General features: G+C 38.6%; 1 protein-coding gene across 2 annotated transcripts in view; it reads left to right on the plus strand.

Annotated features, from left to right (window-relative positions):
- Positions 1–20,264, plus strand: part of PAPSS1 (3'-phosphoadenosine 5'-phosphosulfate synthase 1) — a 98,839-nt gene that overhangs the window by 66,578 nt on the left and 11,997 nt on the right. For both annotated transcript variants that reach the window (XM_038581948.1, XM_038581947.1), the window contains 2 exons: positions 2,292–2,560; positions 17,853–18,082. In XM_038581948.1, the coding sequence (XP_038437876.1) occupies positions 2,292–2,560; positions 17,853–18,082 (499 nt within the window). The remainder of the gene's footprint in view (positions 1–2,291; positions 2,561–17,852; positions 18,083–20,264) is intronic.

Below are 20,264 nucleotides of genomic sequence, written 5' to 3' on the forward strand. Positions count from 1 at the left end.
AAGGCAGTGCTAAACTGCTAAACCGCTGAGCCACCCGGGCTGCCCTCAGTCATGTCTTTTCATAGTCTACTTCAGTCTGGAAGGGTCATTTAGTCTTTATTATGTCGTTTATGATCTTGACATTTTTCAAGAGTCATTCTATCATTTACGTTGTTGAATGTCTGTCAGTTTGGATTTATCAGCTGTTTCCTCATGATTAGCTTCAGGCTACACATTTTTGTCAGAGATACTACTGGAAGCAGTTGTCATATTTGGTGTTTTACAATTTTGATTCGTCCTGAACTTTTGTTTTAAGGTTAACTTTCTAAAAAAGTTTGCTATTGTCTCTTGTTTAAGATTGTGTTTGCCAGGATTTTCTGCTATAAAGTTAACAAATTACTTTGTACTTACTAAAAAGTATTTTGGGGAAGAGATTTTGAAACTATAAATATCCTGTTGTTATCAAACTTATACCCACTAGTTTTAGCACATTGACGCCAGATGGTGATTTTTCTAATGTCATTCTTCCTATGTTTATTGTTGACCTTCTACCTACCAAAAGGTTGGTTTTCCCCCTTCTTTCCTTTGCTTTATTGATTTATTATTCTTTATCGACTCACAGATTCCTATTTTACTCGGTAGGTTACAGTTCATTACTATGATTATTTATGTTAGTGTTTAACTTGTCCTGGGTTGACCGTTGGGGCCAATCATAGCGTCAGACATTGGTTGCTATGTACTTTTGACATTTCCATCATTTTTTGAGCCCTTCCATTCTTGATGATACACATTCTTATGTTCTAGCACATGTTGTACTTCTCTTGCTCTAGCCTTAGAATCAGCCATTTTGCCAGTGGTATTTAGAATGTAAAATTTGTGCTTTTGTTTTGCTCGTTGTCATGGGTAGTGGTTGCTTGTAGGATCTTTCAGTGGATAGAACTAAGAAATGTGCTTGTGTATACTCATACACACACTTAATGTACCAACACACACACATTTATATTTGTTCTTGTATCCTCTACATAGCTGAAAACTGTGAGCTCATGCTGATCCTTTCAGTCTTTTTTTTTTTTTAAGATTTTGTTTATTTATTTACGAGAGACACAGAGAGGCAGAGACTTAGGCAGAAGGATAATCAGGCTCCCTGAAGGGGAGCCCAATGTGGGACTTGATTCCAGGACCCCAGGATCATGACCTAAGCTGAAGGTAGATGCTCAACCACTGAGCCAGCCAGGTGTCCCTGATCCTTTCAGTCTTAATCCAGTACCACATAGTCTATTCTGACCTTTCTCCTTTCTGTAGTTATGCCTTCCATCTCCTACAGTTGAGAATCTTAGCTCCCAAAAAACCCTGAATCCCTGGTCAAGTAGACTCCCACAAATTTCCTCCTGTGGCCGTTAGTCATCATGATAGAAGAGGATCAGAATTGAGAACAGATTGGGGAAGATGTTTGTACTATTTGGCTTAAAATTGTTAGAGAGAAGAGTATCTTCCTCTCTTCTTAGTCAGGCTTGGATGACCATGGCATGATTCTATACCAGTTGTTAGCAGGGCAATAAAATACAGAACTCTTCTAACTGGGTTGTGAACTATACTGTGAAATTTCTCTATGACCTTAAAGACCCATGCTTTCTAAAAATGTCTCCCGATTCAACCCTGTGCAGGAGTAAAACCAGGGTGGTTAAGCAGAAGATACAGAGTTAACCAGTTTAATTAATCTTTGGGTAATAGCAATGGCTTTTGTAAGGGATAGTGTTGTTGCTAATCTGTAATCCAAAATCCAGACCTGGCATCACAAAACAACATGGAGTTCCAGTCAAACAAAGTAATCAGTATAAATGAGCATATTTGGATAGTAAGTAAATTTTTTTAAAATATGGATTTTTTTACCTTTCTGTCTCTCTTTAATAAAGCAGTGTTTTAGGTCCTGTGGAGGGTTTGACCTGGTGTGTAATTAAGGCACAGGCCAAGAAAGTATATCCATTGTAAGCACTTGGACCAGGATGTTCGGACCAGAAAGTCCGGTGGTTATTCTTGTTCACCATGAATGCAGAAAACAGTTGTTGCAAATCCGTGACCATTCTATTACACATCCACAGACATGTAAGATTTGTAAAGTAAAAACATGGCAGAAGGATAGGATAAGTTGGCCTTGGAGTAAATGGTCAAAGCAGGGCATGTTTTTTACCAGTCTCTATGGACACGTATGTTTGCTTAATCCTAGGCATCAAACTTTAAGAAGAATTACTTGTCCTTTGGAAGGTAAGCTGTTAGAAATGTACTATTCTTGACTCTGGAAATTCTCTTTTCAGATGCTGTCTTTGCATTTCAATTACGCAATCCAGTGCACAATGGACATGCTCTGTTAATGCAGGATACCCATAAGCAACTTTTAGAGAGGGGTTATCGGCGCCCTGTCCTTCTCCTTCACCCTCTTGGTGGCTGGACAAAAGATGATGATGTTCCATTGATGTGGCGAATGAAGCAGCATGCTGCAGTGCTGGAGGAAGGAATCCTGAATCCTGAAACAACAGTGGTGGCCATCTTCCCATCTCCCATGATGTATGCTGGGCCAACTGAGGTAGACTGCTTTTAAGATTTTCACTGTAGCAGAGTTGAAACTATATTACTGACACAGCTAGTGTTGATTTTCCTCTGATCTGTTGATCTGTTCCAGACATTCAGCATGCCCAGAGTACTCTCATGCTCTACTACAATGTTCTTTAGAGGTGACCCCCCAAAACTAGTCTTCTTGGGAATGGGAAGACAGGGAGAGGCTTCTCTTGCTGTTATTGTGGTTCTTAGTCTCAGTTTTGTGAGGAAGGGAACATTCCCTACAGACAGAGGGAAAGGTATAGCAGAAGCACCTCTTAAAACTGTTGGCCCAGTTACAGACAGAGCTCTGATAATACCCTCTTAGCCCTTTAACAAAGTACTGTCATTCTTCCTGAGACAGACTTGGTCTGATTTTTGCTGCTTCTGAATTTTGGAAGGGCCAAAGGTATTTCAGTGGGAAAGTAAGCTTAGTACCCTTTAAAAAACATTCAGAAGACATTTTTCATCTGTTCTTTTGTGAAAGACTGGAGCATAATTAGAGTCAGGAAGTAAAATTACTTCTTGATATTGGGTGTGGAGAGGGTTCCAGAGTTTTATTTAGTGGTCAAAAAATGTTTTGAGATCTTTTTATGACCATATACATATCGAAGAGGACTTACTCAGGTTTTTGCTTCAAGACAGAATAGGTATTCAAGACATATTTGTTGAATAGATGAGTAAATCAATAAATGACCTAAAAAACAGTGTGTGGGAAATTCCTAGCCAGCTTCTTGTTGAATTTTCAAGATGAAGACTGGAATGTACATTATTATTGCATTCTTTTTCAGCTCTTGAAGGGAAATGAATTTATTTAAGTTTATTTGGGAGCAAACCCTCTTAAAAAGGATCTAAATAATTTCTATGTATTCTGTGATGTCTTCCTCCAAAGAAGTTAGGGAAATCCAAGTGTGTTTGGCTATTCTTCAGGCTCAAGCCTAAACATTTTTATTGGGGCTTAGTTGTGGGTTTGTAGACTCTTAGTTCTCTTTATCCAAGAAAAACAGGGAAAGAAAAAACAATAATAAAAAAAACCTGAAAGATTAAAATTATTTGACTCTTCTCTTAGATCCAGCCTAAATAATGCATTGGAACTTCAGTGGGTAAAATTCCTCCTACTCTTCTTTGGTGGTATCACAGGTTCATGAGAAATAGGCAGGAGATCACCCTTTAAGTTTCCTAGAGACTACCACAACTTCTGTGTCAAAGAGGCGCTACATTGTTTTGGAGATAAAGTGACAAATTTTGTTTTAGTAGTTGCTCAAACTTTCCTTTGGTGCTGTTTTCATCATCATCATTTTAAAGGAATCATTTGGTCCAAAATTCCCCAGATAAAATTATAGGATGAATGGTTTTTAAAGTAGGAGTGACCCAAGTGAGTTCAGGGTCAGGAATAGGCCACCTAGAAAAGTAAAGAGATTTACCTTCCCAATTCAAGATATATCTTGTCATCTTTGTGTTTCATTTCTTACTTCCTATCTAAAAGGGGAAGAGAGATGATGTTTTAAGTAAACTAAAAATTGCTTTTAAAAAGGTGAGGATGAAAAAAATAAAAAAAAGGTAAGGATGAGAAGATAGATAAATAATAAAAATAGATGGCTCTGGTAAAACAGATTATGCTTTCTTGAGAGAACACCACAAAGGATTAAAGCATGCTGTTTTGTCTACATTGCAAAGATTCTTATATTTTCTAATTTCAGAACCAGGTATGTTTCTTAAGAAAGATTCAAAGGTGGGGATGCCTGGGTGGTTCAGTCGGTTAAGCATCTACCTTCAGCTCAGGGCATGATCTTAAGTCCTGGGATGGAACCTGAGCGCCCTGTCTGAGCCGGATGTCGGGCTCCCTGCTCAGTGGGGAGTCTGTCTCTCTCCCTATGCCCCTCCCCCTGCTTATGTGCATGCTCTCTCTCACTTGCTTGCTCTCTCTCAAATAAATAAAATCTTTAAAAAAAATTCAAAGGTGAAGATACGTAATGGTGCCTTTGGAGTGCATTTTGGCTTCCTGGAAAGCTGTGTTCTTTGCAAGCATAGCTGACTAGTTGGTGAGCAGGCCACAGCAAACCCTTCCTTGGTGTGAGATTTGATGCCTGTTGCTGCCCCCCAGGACATGGTCTGGTGAACACAATACAAGTCTGCTGTCAAGGAGTCAAAGCGTGGTTCCAGTTTGCCCCTCCCACTGGTTTGTGATCTCAGATTCGGCTTCTTTAAATTTCTTTGAGTTATGTTTAAGTGCACGATAAATGGTTATTTAACTGGTGCACAAGGAGACTGAACTAAATATTCCTGAAAGGTCTGTTCCAGGGCATTTTCTAATTAGTCTTACTTTCTTTTAACTTCATTTTTAAGTATAGTATATGTGGGGAACAGTACGTATTTCATAGATGAATGGCTAAGTGGATTTTTCCCACTTGAACAATCATATAACCAGCATCCAGTCTTAAAAACAAAAACAAAAACAAAAAAAAAAACACTTCATCCTAGAAGCTGTCCTTCCTGTCCTATTTCCTCCATATTCTCCCCCAGTGGTCACCAGTATGCTCACTTCTCACATCATGGATCCAGTTTGCTTGTGCCAAAGTTTGGATACTCTGGGCAGCAGACGCTGAGAGCAAGATTAGAATTCAGGAAATTTATTAGAGCCTTTGGGATCAATGCTTGTGGAAAAAGAGAGGAAGGGAGTGGGACTGGGCAGAGGAAAAGTTAAGCTGTGATTCAGTCTTGGAGAAGCCTTAGTTGACCCTTCATGGAGTTCTGGAAAGGCCCTCAGAAATGTTACATGTTACACAAGAAATAGGCATTTTTGCCCCCATGTCGACCATGATTGGCTGCCCAGGGAAGGGGCATGACCTTGGGCATTGCTGCTCTTTTCCACAGAGGCAGTTTCTGAAGAGGGCTGACAGCTGCTGGCTGTGTGCTGGCAGCTCTCCTAGAGACTGAGGAATAGTCCTTTTTCCCTGGGGGGACCTGAGTGTTGTATCAGTGTCCAGCCCAGCCTTTTTATAACTGAAATCATACAGTATATGCTTTTTTTGTGTCTGGCTTCTTTCACTTTACATTGTTTCTGGAACTCAGCCTCTTGTGTATAGTTATCGTAGTTGGTCATACTCCGTACTGCCGTGTGTTCATCATGTGACTATACCAAATACCGTTGGTGAGTGTGTGGCAGTTTCCAGTGCTTCGCTAGTAAGGAAAGTGCTGGTATGATTTTAGTGCATATCTTTTCGTGGACATTTGTGTTGGTGTTTACTTAGGGGTAGCATTGCTGGGTTATGAGGTATGCATTTGTTGAGTTTTGGTAAGTGCTGTCATTGGATTTTCTAATGTGGTTTCACCATTTTACTCTTCCAAGTGAGAAAATAAGTATTTCCTCACTTATACTTGATTATCTATCTATCTATGTATCTATCTTTCATCTTTTTATTTATTTATTAAGAGAGAGTGCATGTGCTTATGAGTTACGGAGGGGTGGAGGGTGAGGGAGAGTCTCAAGCCAATTCCACATTAGGTGTGGAGCCCAACACGAGACTTGATCTCACCACCCTGAGATTGTGACTTGAGTGGAAACCAAGAGTCCAACACTTAATGAGCTGTGCCACCTGGGTACCCCTTTATTATCTTTTTCAATTCAGCCAGTTTGGTCCTTGAGCCTGACTATTTAGCCATGCATTTTACAATAATTTACTATTTCTTAACCAACCTCAAAAATGTTGTTACTGAACCAATTTCACTGAAGAGGAAGTGGAGAAACAGTAAATGAGTTGTATTTATATGTAGTGATTGAGAAATAGAATATAATAATAGCTCATTTTCATTGAGTTTTTACTGTATCTGCCCAGCAATATTTCAAGGGTTTTTACATACATTAGCCAACTTCATCCTTACAATAACACTAAGAGAGTAGGTATGATTATGATTCTCAGTTTACAGATGAGGAAACAGAAGTAGATCTGTTAAAAAAACTTGTTTCAGATCACAGAGTAGTCTAGATAGTTTGGCTATGGGGCCATGTACTATAACTTCCACAGAATATTTTTTTATCTTGCGGTATATTATATAAATAGGTTTTAAAATAAGTGGCGACATGTTTTGAAAATAGACTGGAAATAAATTCTTAAAATATCCTATAGGAGTTCCAAAATAGTGAGGTAGGATGGCCCTGGCTGGCATTCATTAGAGGAGGAACCTCTGTACAGTGGCTTTCAAACTTTTATTTTATTACAGCCTAGAATTGTGCATTGTGATACTCTTTGTTCATCTGTATTCTTGGTCTTTGTATTCTTATGATACCTGCCTCATGGTATTAGTAATACCTGCCAGTGTTTTTGTTGTTATTATGAGGGGTAGATAGGATGATGTAAATCATTTAACACATTGCCTAGTTGGTAGCAGAACATAGTGATGAATATCAACTGCTTTTACTAAAAAACAATAACAAACCACTTTGCTACAAGTTCTCAACACCCTTGGGGTTCTGTCCCCACATCAGGGGAGCTGCCTACACCTTAGGACTCTTGTTGTCTGTGTGAAGTTTCAGAATTTCAGCTTTGGCAGAGAGCCTGTGATGACTTCCTGAACAGACTTCATGTCAGAGCATGCATCCTTTGATTTGGAATGTCCTTAGGTGTTTGAGATAATATATAAAGAACATGAGAATAACCACCTTTTGAGTACTTGGGAATGTGTCTGTCACAAACTGAGTAGATTCTTTGCCTACATTGTATAACCTCATCCCCACAACAACTCAGTGAGACAGCTGTAATCCCTTTTTATAGAGGTTATTGAAGTTCAGAGAGGCCAGGTCACAATGGTGGTTCATCAGAGAACATCAGAGCTGGGCAGTAAAGTGGTAAAAGCAGATTTTATTCAGGAACTGTCACAGTGGGGGAAAAGAGACCTCAAGGTAAAACTGGGCTCAGTTCTGAATAGGATGTAGACAAGTGGGGATTGATAGCCAGTGGGCAGAGTGGGTGGTGGTGAGTGCTCAGTGGATAGAAAATCAACAGGCAGAAAACATCAGAAATTACAGGCAAAAGATGGTTGTGGTTAAACAGACCTCATAAAGGAACACCTGGGTGGCTCAGTGGTTGAGCATCTGCCTTCGGCTCAGGTGGTGATCCTGGGGTCCTGGGATCGAGTCCTGCATTGGGCTCCCCGCAGGGAGCCTGCTTCTCCCCCTGCCTAGGTCTCTGCCTCTGTCTGTGACTCTCATGAATAAATAAATAAAATCTTAAAAAACAAAAGACCTCACAGGATTCTTGCTGAAAGCAAGCCAGCTGATCAGATATCACTTTGGGGTGGTGGGTGGTGAAGAATTTGATCACATGTTTTGAGGATTGGGAGTTTCTGTGAACCTGACTTAGCAAGAGTTTTGCTAAAACTGGCTAACACAGGGCCTACATGGATGGACACTGAAGGTCGAGACTTCAAGGGCTTGGAGGAGTTCTCACTAGAAGTCGAGCTTCACCAGTATGACTGCAGAGCTGGGACTGAAACTCAGGCCAGTCTGACTCCGTGGCCTGCTCTTCTTTTCTCCAGAGCTCCTTGCTGCCTGGAAATCTCTAAGGGGCCTGTGCTTTGGCAGTGCGTGGGAGGGCAAAGAAGTCAGGGGGCTGCACAGAGCACTCAGGTTTTGTGAAAAGGTATGAAAACACCTTGAAGTTGTATCGGCCTCTAGGTTTCTATCTGGAGTCTCAGATAGGAGCTGAGAGGTGTGGTTCTTGTCAGAAAGCACTGGATCTGGTACCTGAGCAAAAGGCAGTTTTTAACTTCTGAACTTTTAAAGAACAAACTAGAATTTCTTATAAACATCTCCGCATTTTAAACCCTTAAAAATGTTTTACTGATTTATGATCTGGCAGGATGTAAACTGTTAGATTGAATGGCTTGTGAAAACTATCCATTTCTTCTTCTCAAGTGCCCCCCTTGAGTGTTTGACTTATTTGGCTTATTCACAGCTTTAAGTGAAGAATTTTTTTGTAATTAAAAAAACATTCATTTTTGTAGCTTTTCCAGTGACATCAGGAAAAAGTCTGCCAGTGATACTTGTTTGCCAACTAATAATAATAAAATAAAAAACAATGACTCTCCTTTAATCATTTTCTGTAGGTCATTTAGAAGGCATTGGTACCAGATTTGTTTCCCTAGCACAAATACTTTTCAGAGCAATGAGCAGCTGTTAAGCCTGTCTGGTTATCAACAGGATGTCCCTGATTTTCCAGTCTGTATAATTTTAATAGCTTGATTCCTAAATTCCATTTTAGGAATTGGGTGGGTGGGGGACGGGACGCATGTGGAGGGAGAGTTACTTTTTAATGCCAAAAAGGTGTTATATGTGTACATTTTCATTTTTGTGAAATATTCATTGACTATAGGAAATTGTGGTTGTCCCTTCTCACAAAATACTAAATCTGTTTTTGTAAAGTATAAATAATGCGTGAAAGTGCTGAAAGTACGATGTATTTTGGAATGTGAGTATGTGCAACTAACAGCTTTATCTGTTGGTTAAGACATGTTATTAAGGATAACCAGCTGAATTTTGGAGGAAACATATAGTTGGAGGTAAGGATTTCTCTTTATCCTGAAAGTTATCCATGCATTAGTAAATGACTCCTTAATAGAAACTGTTTCTGTGCAAATGAGCAGGTTCCCTACACTGGGACAGTAGGAATATATTGCCTCGTGGATGCCAGTGTATTTAGTTTGTGTTTTGTACCAGTATCTGCAGCTTAAATAGGATGTCTGTTAGGATTTAAATCTGTTCCTCCCTGTAAGCATTTCTGAGAATTCCAACCAACCTACAGAGACATTTCTTCTGGAGATTTAAGCCTAATTATTAGGAGCCATAGACTCCCCAGTTTTAATTGTAAACTTTGATCTTTGCAGTCTGATGATTTTGTCTTCTCATTTATATTATTCATGTTTCTGGAGTAGTGCGACATAGGCTCTTATCCAGGATCTTTAGGGTTACATATTACCTAATTCTCCTGGGATATAAAGCACATTAATATTTCTGTGGCACAGTGAATGATTTTTCACACCAAGTGGGATCAGTAGAGCCCATAACAAACTCTGTGTCACTTTTGCTCAGGTTTTGTTACTAAATTACTTTTAAAAACTAGATAGATGGAGGTTTTTCAATTTCAGATGCGTGCATTACCTAATTGTGGTAATTTCACAAAATGTACATATATCGTATACATTAAACTCAGACAATGTCATATGTCAATTATATCTCAAAGCTGGAAAAATTCAGATTTCAGGTTTTTGGATAAGCAGTTGTGGGTCTGTATACAGAAACATTTAGAATCTGTTGGTGTATTTTGAAAATAATTTTGGGGATCTGAGTAGTCTGGTATTTTATATATTTTTAGCTTATATATAGTTTCTTGATAACCAAAATTATTAATTTAATTCAGAAACATTAGATTTTGCAGATGTTTTAGGATGCTTTTTATGGGGGAAAAATGCCCTTTTTTTCCTCCTGGTTTCTTTATGGAAAATCCCCTTTTTTTCCTCCTGGTTTCTTTCTACTCCACATCTGTTTTTATTTCTTAGTGAGGGAGCATCATGGTCTAGTATGGTCTGTTAGTACAGTTTTTATGCAGTTAGGTAGTCTATACTGTTTCTTCCCTAAGTGTAGTGCTAACCAGAATTTGTCCTCCTGACATCCTGTCTTTCTGTAGGGCCTGACACAGTGTAAGGGACTCAGTAAGACTAGGTATGCATGGATTTGGGGGTTGATGATACCCAGGAATAATGTTTTCTCAGTTTGTCATGTTACTGAAACTCCAAGTCTCCATTTTCTTATTTTGAAAAAGGAATAGTAACTGATCAATTTGCTGTAAACATTAAATGAGAAAATATTTATAAAACATTTTGTACAATGACTAGCATATTAGGAGGAGCTCAGTAATTGGTATCTATTTTGATCTTCTCTCACCTTGGTAAAGGACTTCATGAAATGTTTTCCACTGCCATACCACCTTTGATTCCTTAAAATAATAATAGGTGAGAGGGTGGAGAGGCAGAAGAAAATCAAGTACTTCTGTCTTTTATCAAAAGCAAGTTTGGGGGCCCCTGGGCTTGAGAGGCAGGAGTGAGATGGGCCATGGTGGATTTATCCTCTTTTCCCGATTGTCTCGCTCTGCAAAGCTGGGCTCAGCCAGAGGATCATAATTTATAAGAATAAAATAAGTTTGGTTGCTGATGGCTCTGAACAAATACATCTCCTGCATTTCAGTTGTGTTATTTCAAAGACTCAAACAATTGAGGTTCCTTGGAAATAAAGGGAATCTTTGGGAAAACTTGTAATTTGAATGTCACATCTCAGTTTCTTGATTTGCAGAATGAAGGCTTTGGATTCCACGGTCTAAACTCTTAGGATTTGTGATGAGAGTAATTGTAAATTGTAAATCTCTTCTACAAGCTGCAGAATGAAACTTCTAAGTCAAATTTGTGATTTTTGGATTGCACATTGGAAATGTGACTCTTGTGAAGACTAGATACTATTCAGTACCCATATAGAGTAATAGAAATTGGTAGAAGCATTCAGAGTACTAGTTGCACAATTAAGATCAAAAGCTATAAGAACCCAGAATCTAATAATGGGAAAGATGAACCTCCTTTTTCATTTGCCTCTCTAGATTTTCCCAGTCACTTAAAGAGTTTAAAATGACTCCTACTGCTAGAGTTAGGAGGCAGGCCATTATGATTTGGGAATTTCAAGAAAATAGATTAATATTAGAAGGATGTAATAGGGGATCCCTGGGTGGCGCAGCGGTTTGGCGCCTGCCTTTGGCCCAGCGCGCGATCCTGGAGACCCAGGATCGAATCCCATGTCAGGCTCCCGGTGCATGGAGCCTGCTTCTCCCTCTGCCTGTGTCTCTGCCTCTCTCTCTCTTTCTCTCTCTCTCTCTCTCTCTGTGTGACTATCATAAATAAATAAAAATTAAAAAAAAAAAAAAGAAGGATGTAATAGTGTACAAAGAAGAGAGAAGGTTATTTTGACATGGAATTCGTGAGATGAATGAATGTAAAGAGTTTTTACCCAACAAAAATAGGTCATGGATTTTACTTTATAAAGAATTTCTGTACTATTAAAATAAGTACACTTTTGATAGTTTGGAAAGGAAAATTTGCACATTTATGTAAGAAAATGGTTTCTGTGCCTAACATTCTTTTGTAAACCAGTTGAGTATTTGAGTTTTGCCATATGGAATGTTGACTTTAATAAAATTTATTACACTTATAAAAAAGCAAATTTCAGAGTGAATATATAAAGAAATAGGTTACCTAAGTTGGACTTAAATTGTTTCATTTGTTATCCTCAGTTCTTTTTTTCTTTTTTCTTTTTTTTAAAAGCAAGAGTGTACAAGCGGGAGTTGGGCGAAGAGGAAGAAGGAGCAGAAGGAGAGAGAGAATCCCAAGCAGGCTTTAAGCATGGAGTCCAACATGAGACTTGATCTCATGACCCTGAGATCGTGACCCAAGCCCAAATCAAGAGTTTTGGCTCTTAATTAAATATCAGTATTTTCGATTAAGAAAAATTGAAGAAATATACTTCATCTGCCAGGCTTCTAGGATAGTGGAATTTCTCAATTGGGGCAGGAGAGGATGGTGTAGTAGTCATGGTATTATATGTAAATAATATAGTGCAGTTACATATTTTTATAATGTAGTTTTAAATTTGGAAAGTGTGTTTATTTTTTTGTTTCAGAAACTGCTAAAAATAAAATTTACCAAAATCTTTGCCAGGTTCAGGAGTAGAGGGATAGATGATGAATATCATTTTTTTAATGGAGTCAGGGAGCAAATGAGACTTTGTTTATCAAAAGAGATGTCAATTAAAGATAGGTAAGAGAAAAACAAGTAAGATACTCTTCTAGGTAAGATGGCTATATTGCGACAAATCAAGAGCAATTCTAATTTTAAGGAACTAAACAAATACCTATTTTAACTATAGTAATTGATTCTGAGTATACCATATTCTGTGTAACATTTTGATTAGACAATTCTCAAACCTGATTTGAAAGTGAAGTGAGATAATTGTTGAACCTTAATGTTAGAATTTGAACAGGGGAAGTTTAAAGAATTACTAAACTTCAATAGAGAGTAATCATAAAAATGTGAAGTGAACTCAAAGGGTACCCTAGGTTTGAGGGAGATTACTAAAGGAAAGATAAACTTGGAGAAGAGATCCCCCTCACTAAGACTGGGCTATAGATGTCATTGAAAAAGGCATGGTTTCATCCCAACCAGATGGTGGATAAATTCAGTGGACTGTCTGGGCTCACAGAAACCAGAAAGTAGGAAACACCTCTCTGGTGAACAGGCTAGCTGAGGCTGACAGACAAGTGCTCAGGGTGGGTCAGGGTATCGGGAGGGAGCCCGCTTGCTGCCAGAGCAGTGCAGAGTGTGATCCCTATATTGAGGTGAATGCAGGAAACAGCCCTCTGGAACACAGGTGAGCACAGGCTGGTGGGTGTATCAGTGTCTACACTAGGAAGGTAGCAGTGAGTGGTCATTGGGCTCAGGCTAGGTCTTTGGGGTCATTGAAGGCTTGTGCACTTTGGGCTTGTCCATGGACCAGAGTGCCACTCAGTATCCCTATACACAGTCACCTTTGATGCCCCCTTCCTCCTATAATGTCCCTATGATGCCCTCTACTGATAAAACTTAACATTGTGCTCACTATAAGGGAGAAATGCTTAAAGAGTTCAGTCCATTATCTCAGATCAAGTACTGAAGGGTGAATTTAAGATTGAGAGATTGATAGATCTCTCTGATAGATTGATAGATTGATAATTGGCACAAAAAGCTATAGAGTGGTGGGTCACTTGGGTTGCTCTGTCAGTCAACTGTTGGACTCTTGGCTTGGGTTGTGATTTCAGGGTCATTGGATTGAGCCCCACATGGGGCTCAGGGCTCAGTAGGGAGTCTGCTTGGGATCTTCTCTGCTCCCCATCCCCATGTGCTCTCTTATGCTCTCTCTTCTTCTCAAATAAATAAAAATAAATCTTACCAAAGGAGAAAAAGAAAAAAAAGCTATAAAGTGACATGCCCAAAAAGGAAAAAAGTAAATCTCAAAAAAATGAGAGGTGCCAGTAAACTATCTGCCATCTAGAATGAAGCCATTGATACTCTAAAGAAAAACAATACAATTCATACTCCTTGGAAGAAAACATGCACAGATCTACCATACAATAACAAATAATTAAAATATAAAGAAGCAGAAAAGTGTGACCTATAATCCAGAATAAAAGTGCTAGAAACATACCTTGAGATAATGCGGATGTAGGAATTAGCAATTCAGAGCATTAAAGCTTCTTAAAAGCGAATATGGTTATAGATGAAGAATCTCAAAAAAATGGAAACTATGTAAAGAAGAATCAAATAGAAATTCAAGAACTAAGGTGGATCTGAAATGAAAACATCTATTGGATGGACATAAATACAGACTGGAGTTGGCAGAAGGAAAGGTCAGTGAGCAAGAAGTCAAAACAAAATTATTTGAAATTATTGGCAAAAAAAAAAATATAGGGGGAAAAATGAGCAGAGCCTCAGTGACCTGTGGGTAATATCAAGCCATCTAACATATGTATAATTGGAGTTCTGAAAGAAGGAGAGAGAGAAAAAATGTGGCAGAAGAGGTTTTTTGAAAAAAAAATGTTGGTTAAAAGTTTTCCAAACTTGGTGGAAAATGTCCACCTACAAATTGAAGAAGCCTAATAAATCTTAGAATAAATCCAAAGAAAACCACACTTAAGCACAAGCAGTCTATCTGCTGAAATTTCATAATATAAAGAGGACCCTTTAAAAGCAAAGCAATAGAGACCCTGGGTGGCTCAGTTGGTTAAGTGATTGTCTGACTCTTGGTTTCAGCTCAGGTCATGATCTTAGTTTAGGGTTATGAGATGAGCACCCCTTTTGAGCTCTGTGCTCGGTGTGAAGTCTGCTTGCCCCCCCCCCCCACCCACCACCTGCTTGCACACTTTCTCTGTCTCTCTCTCTCTCTCTAAAATAAATAATCTTAAAAAATTATCTCTCTAAAATAAATAGATGATGGAGAGAAGGAAGAAGAGGGAACAGTAGGGAAATAGTAGGAATGATGGCTGTTTTCTTAGGAACAATATGAACCAGAAACAATGGACTGACATCTATAAGAGAAAAACAAAAATGTCTGTTAATCTAGAATTCTATATTCAAGGAAAAATGAAGGTGAAGTCAAGACATTTTCAGATAAATGAGAGTTGAGAATTTTATTAGGAAAATGTTTTAAAGAAATCCTTCAGCCGACTTCCTAGAGGTCCTATTATTTGCTCAGATGCCCATACTGTATGGCTATATGACTGTATGGCAAGGAAGGCTGCAAAAACAAGGCGCTGGCATTTTCATTCTCTAGACTGAGGTTTCTGTCATCAAGAAATAGATCAGGGCAAAGAAAAATCAGTTGCTGTAAAGACATATAGCTCTATTTGCCACATAGGAGTTAAATTACTTTTGTAATTAGAAAAAAAGCCAATCTTATTTGGCAGACAGATTCAAGTAAAGCAGAATATAAGTCTCTTGTTAGGTTGGCTACTTACGGATTCTTGACTCTATAGGAAACCTGTAGACATCACCTAACATTCCTTCTTCATATGCATTCAGTATTCCAAACATGCATGACACTGGGCATAACAAGATAATACATCTTGGCCTTTGTGCTGGAGGGATAAACAGACAGCTTTCAGGGTTTTACTGACCATGTTCTGAGCAGCATGTCATGTTTTTCATAGAGCAACTGAATTTTCTTTAGAAACACTGGCTAGGAAGCAATTAAATGCAACTGGAACTGTCTGGACTTTCTCATAGAGTAATAGTAACAGTGGCAATATTTGTGACTGTCCTTTGTTGAGCGCCATGTGCTATCTTGAGTGTTTTCAAATCTCCTGTCGATCTTATGGGTTAAACATTATCTTTGTCATTTTTACAAATTTGGAAACTGAGGCTTCTATTAGGAAAGTGACTAAGGCATTCTATCATTAAGGGGCAAAACCAGGATTTAAATCTAGAACAGTCTGTTTCTAAAGCCTGAGTTCCTAAACCAGATACAGGATGGCTATGGGCTGACTTGCATTCATTCTCTTGAAAGCACGTTACCTTTTCAGTCGGTTTTAAGTTGATTCACACCAGGCGTTCTTGGAAAAGTTACTACATGTGATTTGCTTATTCTAGTTGCTAGTTTTAAAAGTATTGTCAGAGGGAAACCACTCAGTAACATGTAAATTGAAATTATTCGGTCACTTGCAGGAGAATGTTGACTCATCCATGTTTGTTGTGTTTAATTCCTCATTGAACCTCTAGAATAAATCAAGGAGGCAATTAAATTTTTGGGTTATTTTACAAGTCAAAATTAGAACTGGCCTCTGCTGGTTACTTTGTGATCCTGTAAGGTACTAATTTTTCCGGCTTCAGTTTTTTCTCCTTTTAAAAGGGTGGAGGGGGTTGGATTAAATGATCTGATCTTCCTTACATATTAAAATTAGCCATACATCCCTGGCTCATTGGCCATTTGGTACTTGAATGATTTTAAGTATCTAAACATAAATATTTAATGAGCAAAGTAAGTTCACCTAAATTCAGAGAACTTAGATTGCCCTTTTTACTTGTCAGAGTTAGATTTAAAAATTTAAAAATTTAGGTGAACTTTGCTCATTAAATATTTATGTTTAGATACTTAAAATCATTCAAGTACCAAATGGCCAATGAGCCAGGGATGTATGGCTAATTTTAATATGTAAGGAAGATCAGATCATTTAATCCAACCCCCTCCACCCTTTTACCCAAAGATATAGATGCAATGAAACGCAGGGACACCTGCACCCCGATGTTTATAGCAGCAATGGCCACAATAGCCAAGCTGTGGAAGGAGCCTCGGTGTCCATCGAAAGAAGATGTGGTTTATGTATACAATAGAATATTACTCAGCTATTAGAAATGACAAATACCCACCATTTGCTTCAACGTGGATGGAACTGGAGGGTATTATGCGGAGTGAAATAAGTCAATCGGAGAAGGACAAACATTATATGTTCTCATTCATTTGGGGAATATAAATAATAGTGAAAGGGAATGTAAGGGAAGGGAGAAGAAATGTGTGGGAAATATCAGAAAGGGAGACCGAACGTAAAGACGGCTAACTCTGGGAAATGAACTAGGGGTGGTAGAAGGGGAGGAGGGCGGGGGGTGGGAGTGAATGGGTAATGGGCACTGGGGGTTATTCTGTATGTTGGTAAATTGAACACCAATAAAAAATAAATTAAAAAAAAAGAAAAAAAAATCTAACTCTGTAAGCAGTAGCTAATTTGTATGAGGCCGAAATGATAATCCACTTAAGTTGCAGAATTGTCGGTTGACTCTTGATAAAAATCTGAGTCTGGGGTCAGCCCGTGTGGCTCAGCGGTTTAGCGCTTGCCTTCCACCCAGGGTGTAATCCTGGAGACCTGGGATCAAGACCCACGTCAGGCTCCCTGCATGGAGTTTGCTTCTCTCTCTGCCTGTGTCTCTGCCCCTCTCTCTCATTCTCTCTCTCTCTCTGTCTCTCTCTGTCTCTCTATCCCTCCCTTCCCCCCCCCCCGTGTCTCTCATGAATAAATAAATAAAATCTTAAAAAAAAATCTGAGTCTGGTCTAGCAAAGGTCTTATGTATCTACAGTGAAGGGGCAGAGTGGATGAGAAGAATTTTCATGAAGTGCTGAATCTCAGAGTGATTAGAGGAAGAGGTGGCATGTATGAGGCATAAAAGTATTTTATCATTGTGTTTTGCCATCTAACCTACTGAACATGATAAGTTAGCCTAGCCTACCTTAAATGTGCAGAGCACTCATGTTAGCACAGTTGGGCGAAATCATCTAACACAACCTCTTTTATAATGAAGTATTGAATAATATCATTGAATGCTGTACTGAATGTGAAAAACAAAGTGGTTGTACAGGTGCAGAATGGTAGTAAATGTGTGGATTGTTTACCCTCGTGATTGCACGACTGATTAGGAAGTGTGGCTCACTGCACCTGCCCAGCATCATGAGAGAGGATTCTACTGCATATTGCATGCCTGGGAAAATACCAGAATTCAAAATTAGAGAAATAGTTTCTACTGAATGTGTATACTTTTGCACCATCATAAAGTTGGGGACTATAAATTTGGGGGCTACCTGTATACATGTATTTATTATCTGTTTATTACTTCTAGATACTGGCATAAAAGCATAGTTATTGGATATGAAAATTTTCCATTCTAGGTCCAGTGGCATTGCAGAGCACGGATGGTTGCCGGAGCCAATTTTTACATTGTTGGACGAGACCCTGCTGGTATGCCTCATCCAGAAACAGGGAAGGATCTTTATGAGCCAACTCATGGTGCTAAAGTGCTGACAATGGCCCCTGGCCTAATTACCTTGGAAATAGTTCCCTTTCGAGTTGCAGCTTACAACAAGAAAAAGAAGCGTATGGACTACTATGACTCTGAACAGTAAGTTTTATATTCATAAATCTATGAAACACCTTGTGATCTAAGCTGCTCCTGGGATATCACCATGTTGTCCCAGCTTTGCAATAACTTTCTGATGGCAGGCTTTGTTGTACCCATTTCAGAGAAAGACCCAACCTAGGGACTAACTTCTCAATATTCCAGCAGTTAGAAGCAGAAATAAAAAGTAAATCTGATTTCGTGGTTCATGATTTCAGGAATTTTGTTGCAGAGTTCTTAAGGGCAGTATTGACATTTCTGTGTCTGTCATTTACTGTGTGTTATAGAGCACTAAGTCCAGAGACTTAGTGATGATTACTCTGGTAAGCCCAGAAAATTTATGTAGTGAGAGAGAATTTAATATTTGTGAAATCACTATGTGATAGGCATTCTCCTACTTGCTTTATAGGTATTAATTATTCCTCACACTAATCCTATGGTATTGCTATTAGCCTTATTTTATAGATTAGTGGTAAGCTGAGACATACACAGTTCAGTAGCTTGTATAAAGCCACAGAGCAGTAAATGGCAGCCCAGCAGTTGAAGCCAAGCAGTGTAGCTCCAGAGCCTGTGCTGTTGACTACTAAGAGTGCAACTTCTGGGCACCTGGGTGGCTCAGTCGGTTGAGCATCTGCCTTTGGCTCAGGTCGTGATCTCAGAGTCCTGGGATGGAGCACTGCTAAGTGGGGAGTCTGCTGCTCGCTCTCCCTCTGCCCCTGCCCCCGCAGCTCATTCTCTCTCAACACACACACACACACACACACACACACACACACAGTCTCTCTCTCTCTCTCTCTCAAATAAATAAAATATTTTAAAATAAAAGTACAACTTATTCAAAAATTTTAGGAGCGAAAAATGAACAAACTTTTAGTACAGATTATTGGTAGTATGAACATGTATCTGTTGTATTGATTTTTATCTATCAATAATATCAATCTAAATTTAGAGTGGCAGTGTAAAGCTCTAGAATAGGAAGTTATGGGTTCTAGGCCTGTCCTTGCTTTGTGACTAGAGAGCCCTGTGCCTCTGGCCTTGTTTCTTTTCTAAAATGATGGCAGAGTTTGGCTCAGGTCATGATCCCAGAATTCTGGGATCGAGTTCTGCATTGGGCTCCCTGCTCAGTGGGGAGCTTGCTTCTCCCTCTCCCTCTCTCTTGTCAAATAAATAAAATCTTAAAAAAAATAATAATAATAATGGCAGTGGAAGAGTTGATTCCATCCTAACTTAAAATCTGTAGTTACTTCCATGATCCTGTAGCATCGTTATTTTTATATGTTAGCAGATACTTGTTTTGTTGATGCTTTTTTAGTACAATGTACATCTCCTTATTTAGTACATCTATTTCTTTTGTACAAATCACAGTTCATGTTCAGCAAGTAAAACACAAGTATTTTTTGTGTTTTCTTACATTTACCTCTACTGACAGGTGCTAACTGAAAATCAGCCATGGTCTAATAACCTTTAATCTGAGAGCCTCATCCATTCTTCTTTGATACTTTACAGTTAATTCTGTGTTCAGAAATAATGCTGATTCTGACCCTGTGTCCTCATTTGGTGTGGCCCATTTTGTAATGGTGAGGACAAGAAAGAAAAAGAAACATTGTAAAGATCAAAACAATTTCTTGTTTCTAAAAGCGACATAAAGTTCTGTGTTATTTGATTTCTTTCTTTGTGATAAATGATAAGCTGGGTAAAGAAATACTATTTTTATATTGGCTTCCCATTTAATGATCTGAATAATTCTGGAGAAAAACAAATGCATAATTTTCGGCAATAGCAGGCTTTTAAGAGTGACGACCAATAGCTAAAATACAGGAAAATCTTACGAGTCAATGAACAGAAGAGGCTTATATAACTGATGCAGGCAACTCCTACCTATACTCTGTGGCCTAGGTGTGGAATTCAAGACAGGAGCTATTCTAAACTTATTTTCTGAAGATCTGAAATGTGGCCCAGATTCCAGTATACTTCTGAACTACACCAAGAGAAGAATTTGTAATAATCCAGACCATTTTTACTTTTATAAAAGACCAGTGTTTGCCAACACATAGAAATAGTTTTAAATCGTGGCATGTTTTGTTTCGGCCTAAAAATATATATGTCTGTGTATGTTGTTTGTATGTTTAATATATATATATATATGTATGCATGTGTACATTTACTTACATGTGTACACACAGTG

Source organism: Canis lupus, chromosome 32 (assembly GCF_011100685.1).
Source record: "Canis lupus familiaris isolate Mischka breed German Shepherd chromosome 32, alternate assembly UU_Cfam_GSD_1.0, whole genome shotgun sequence".
Taxonomy (NCBI): Eukaryota; Metazoa; Chordata; class Mammalia; order Carnivora; family Canidae; genus Canis; species Canis lupus.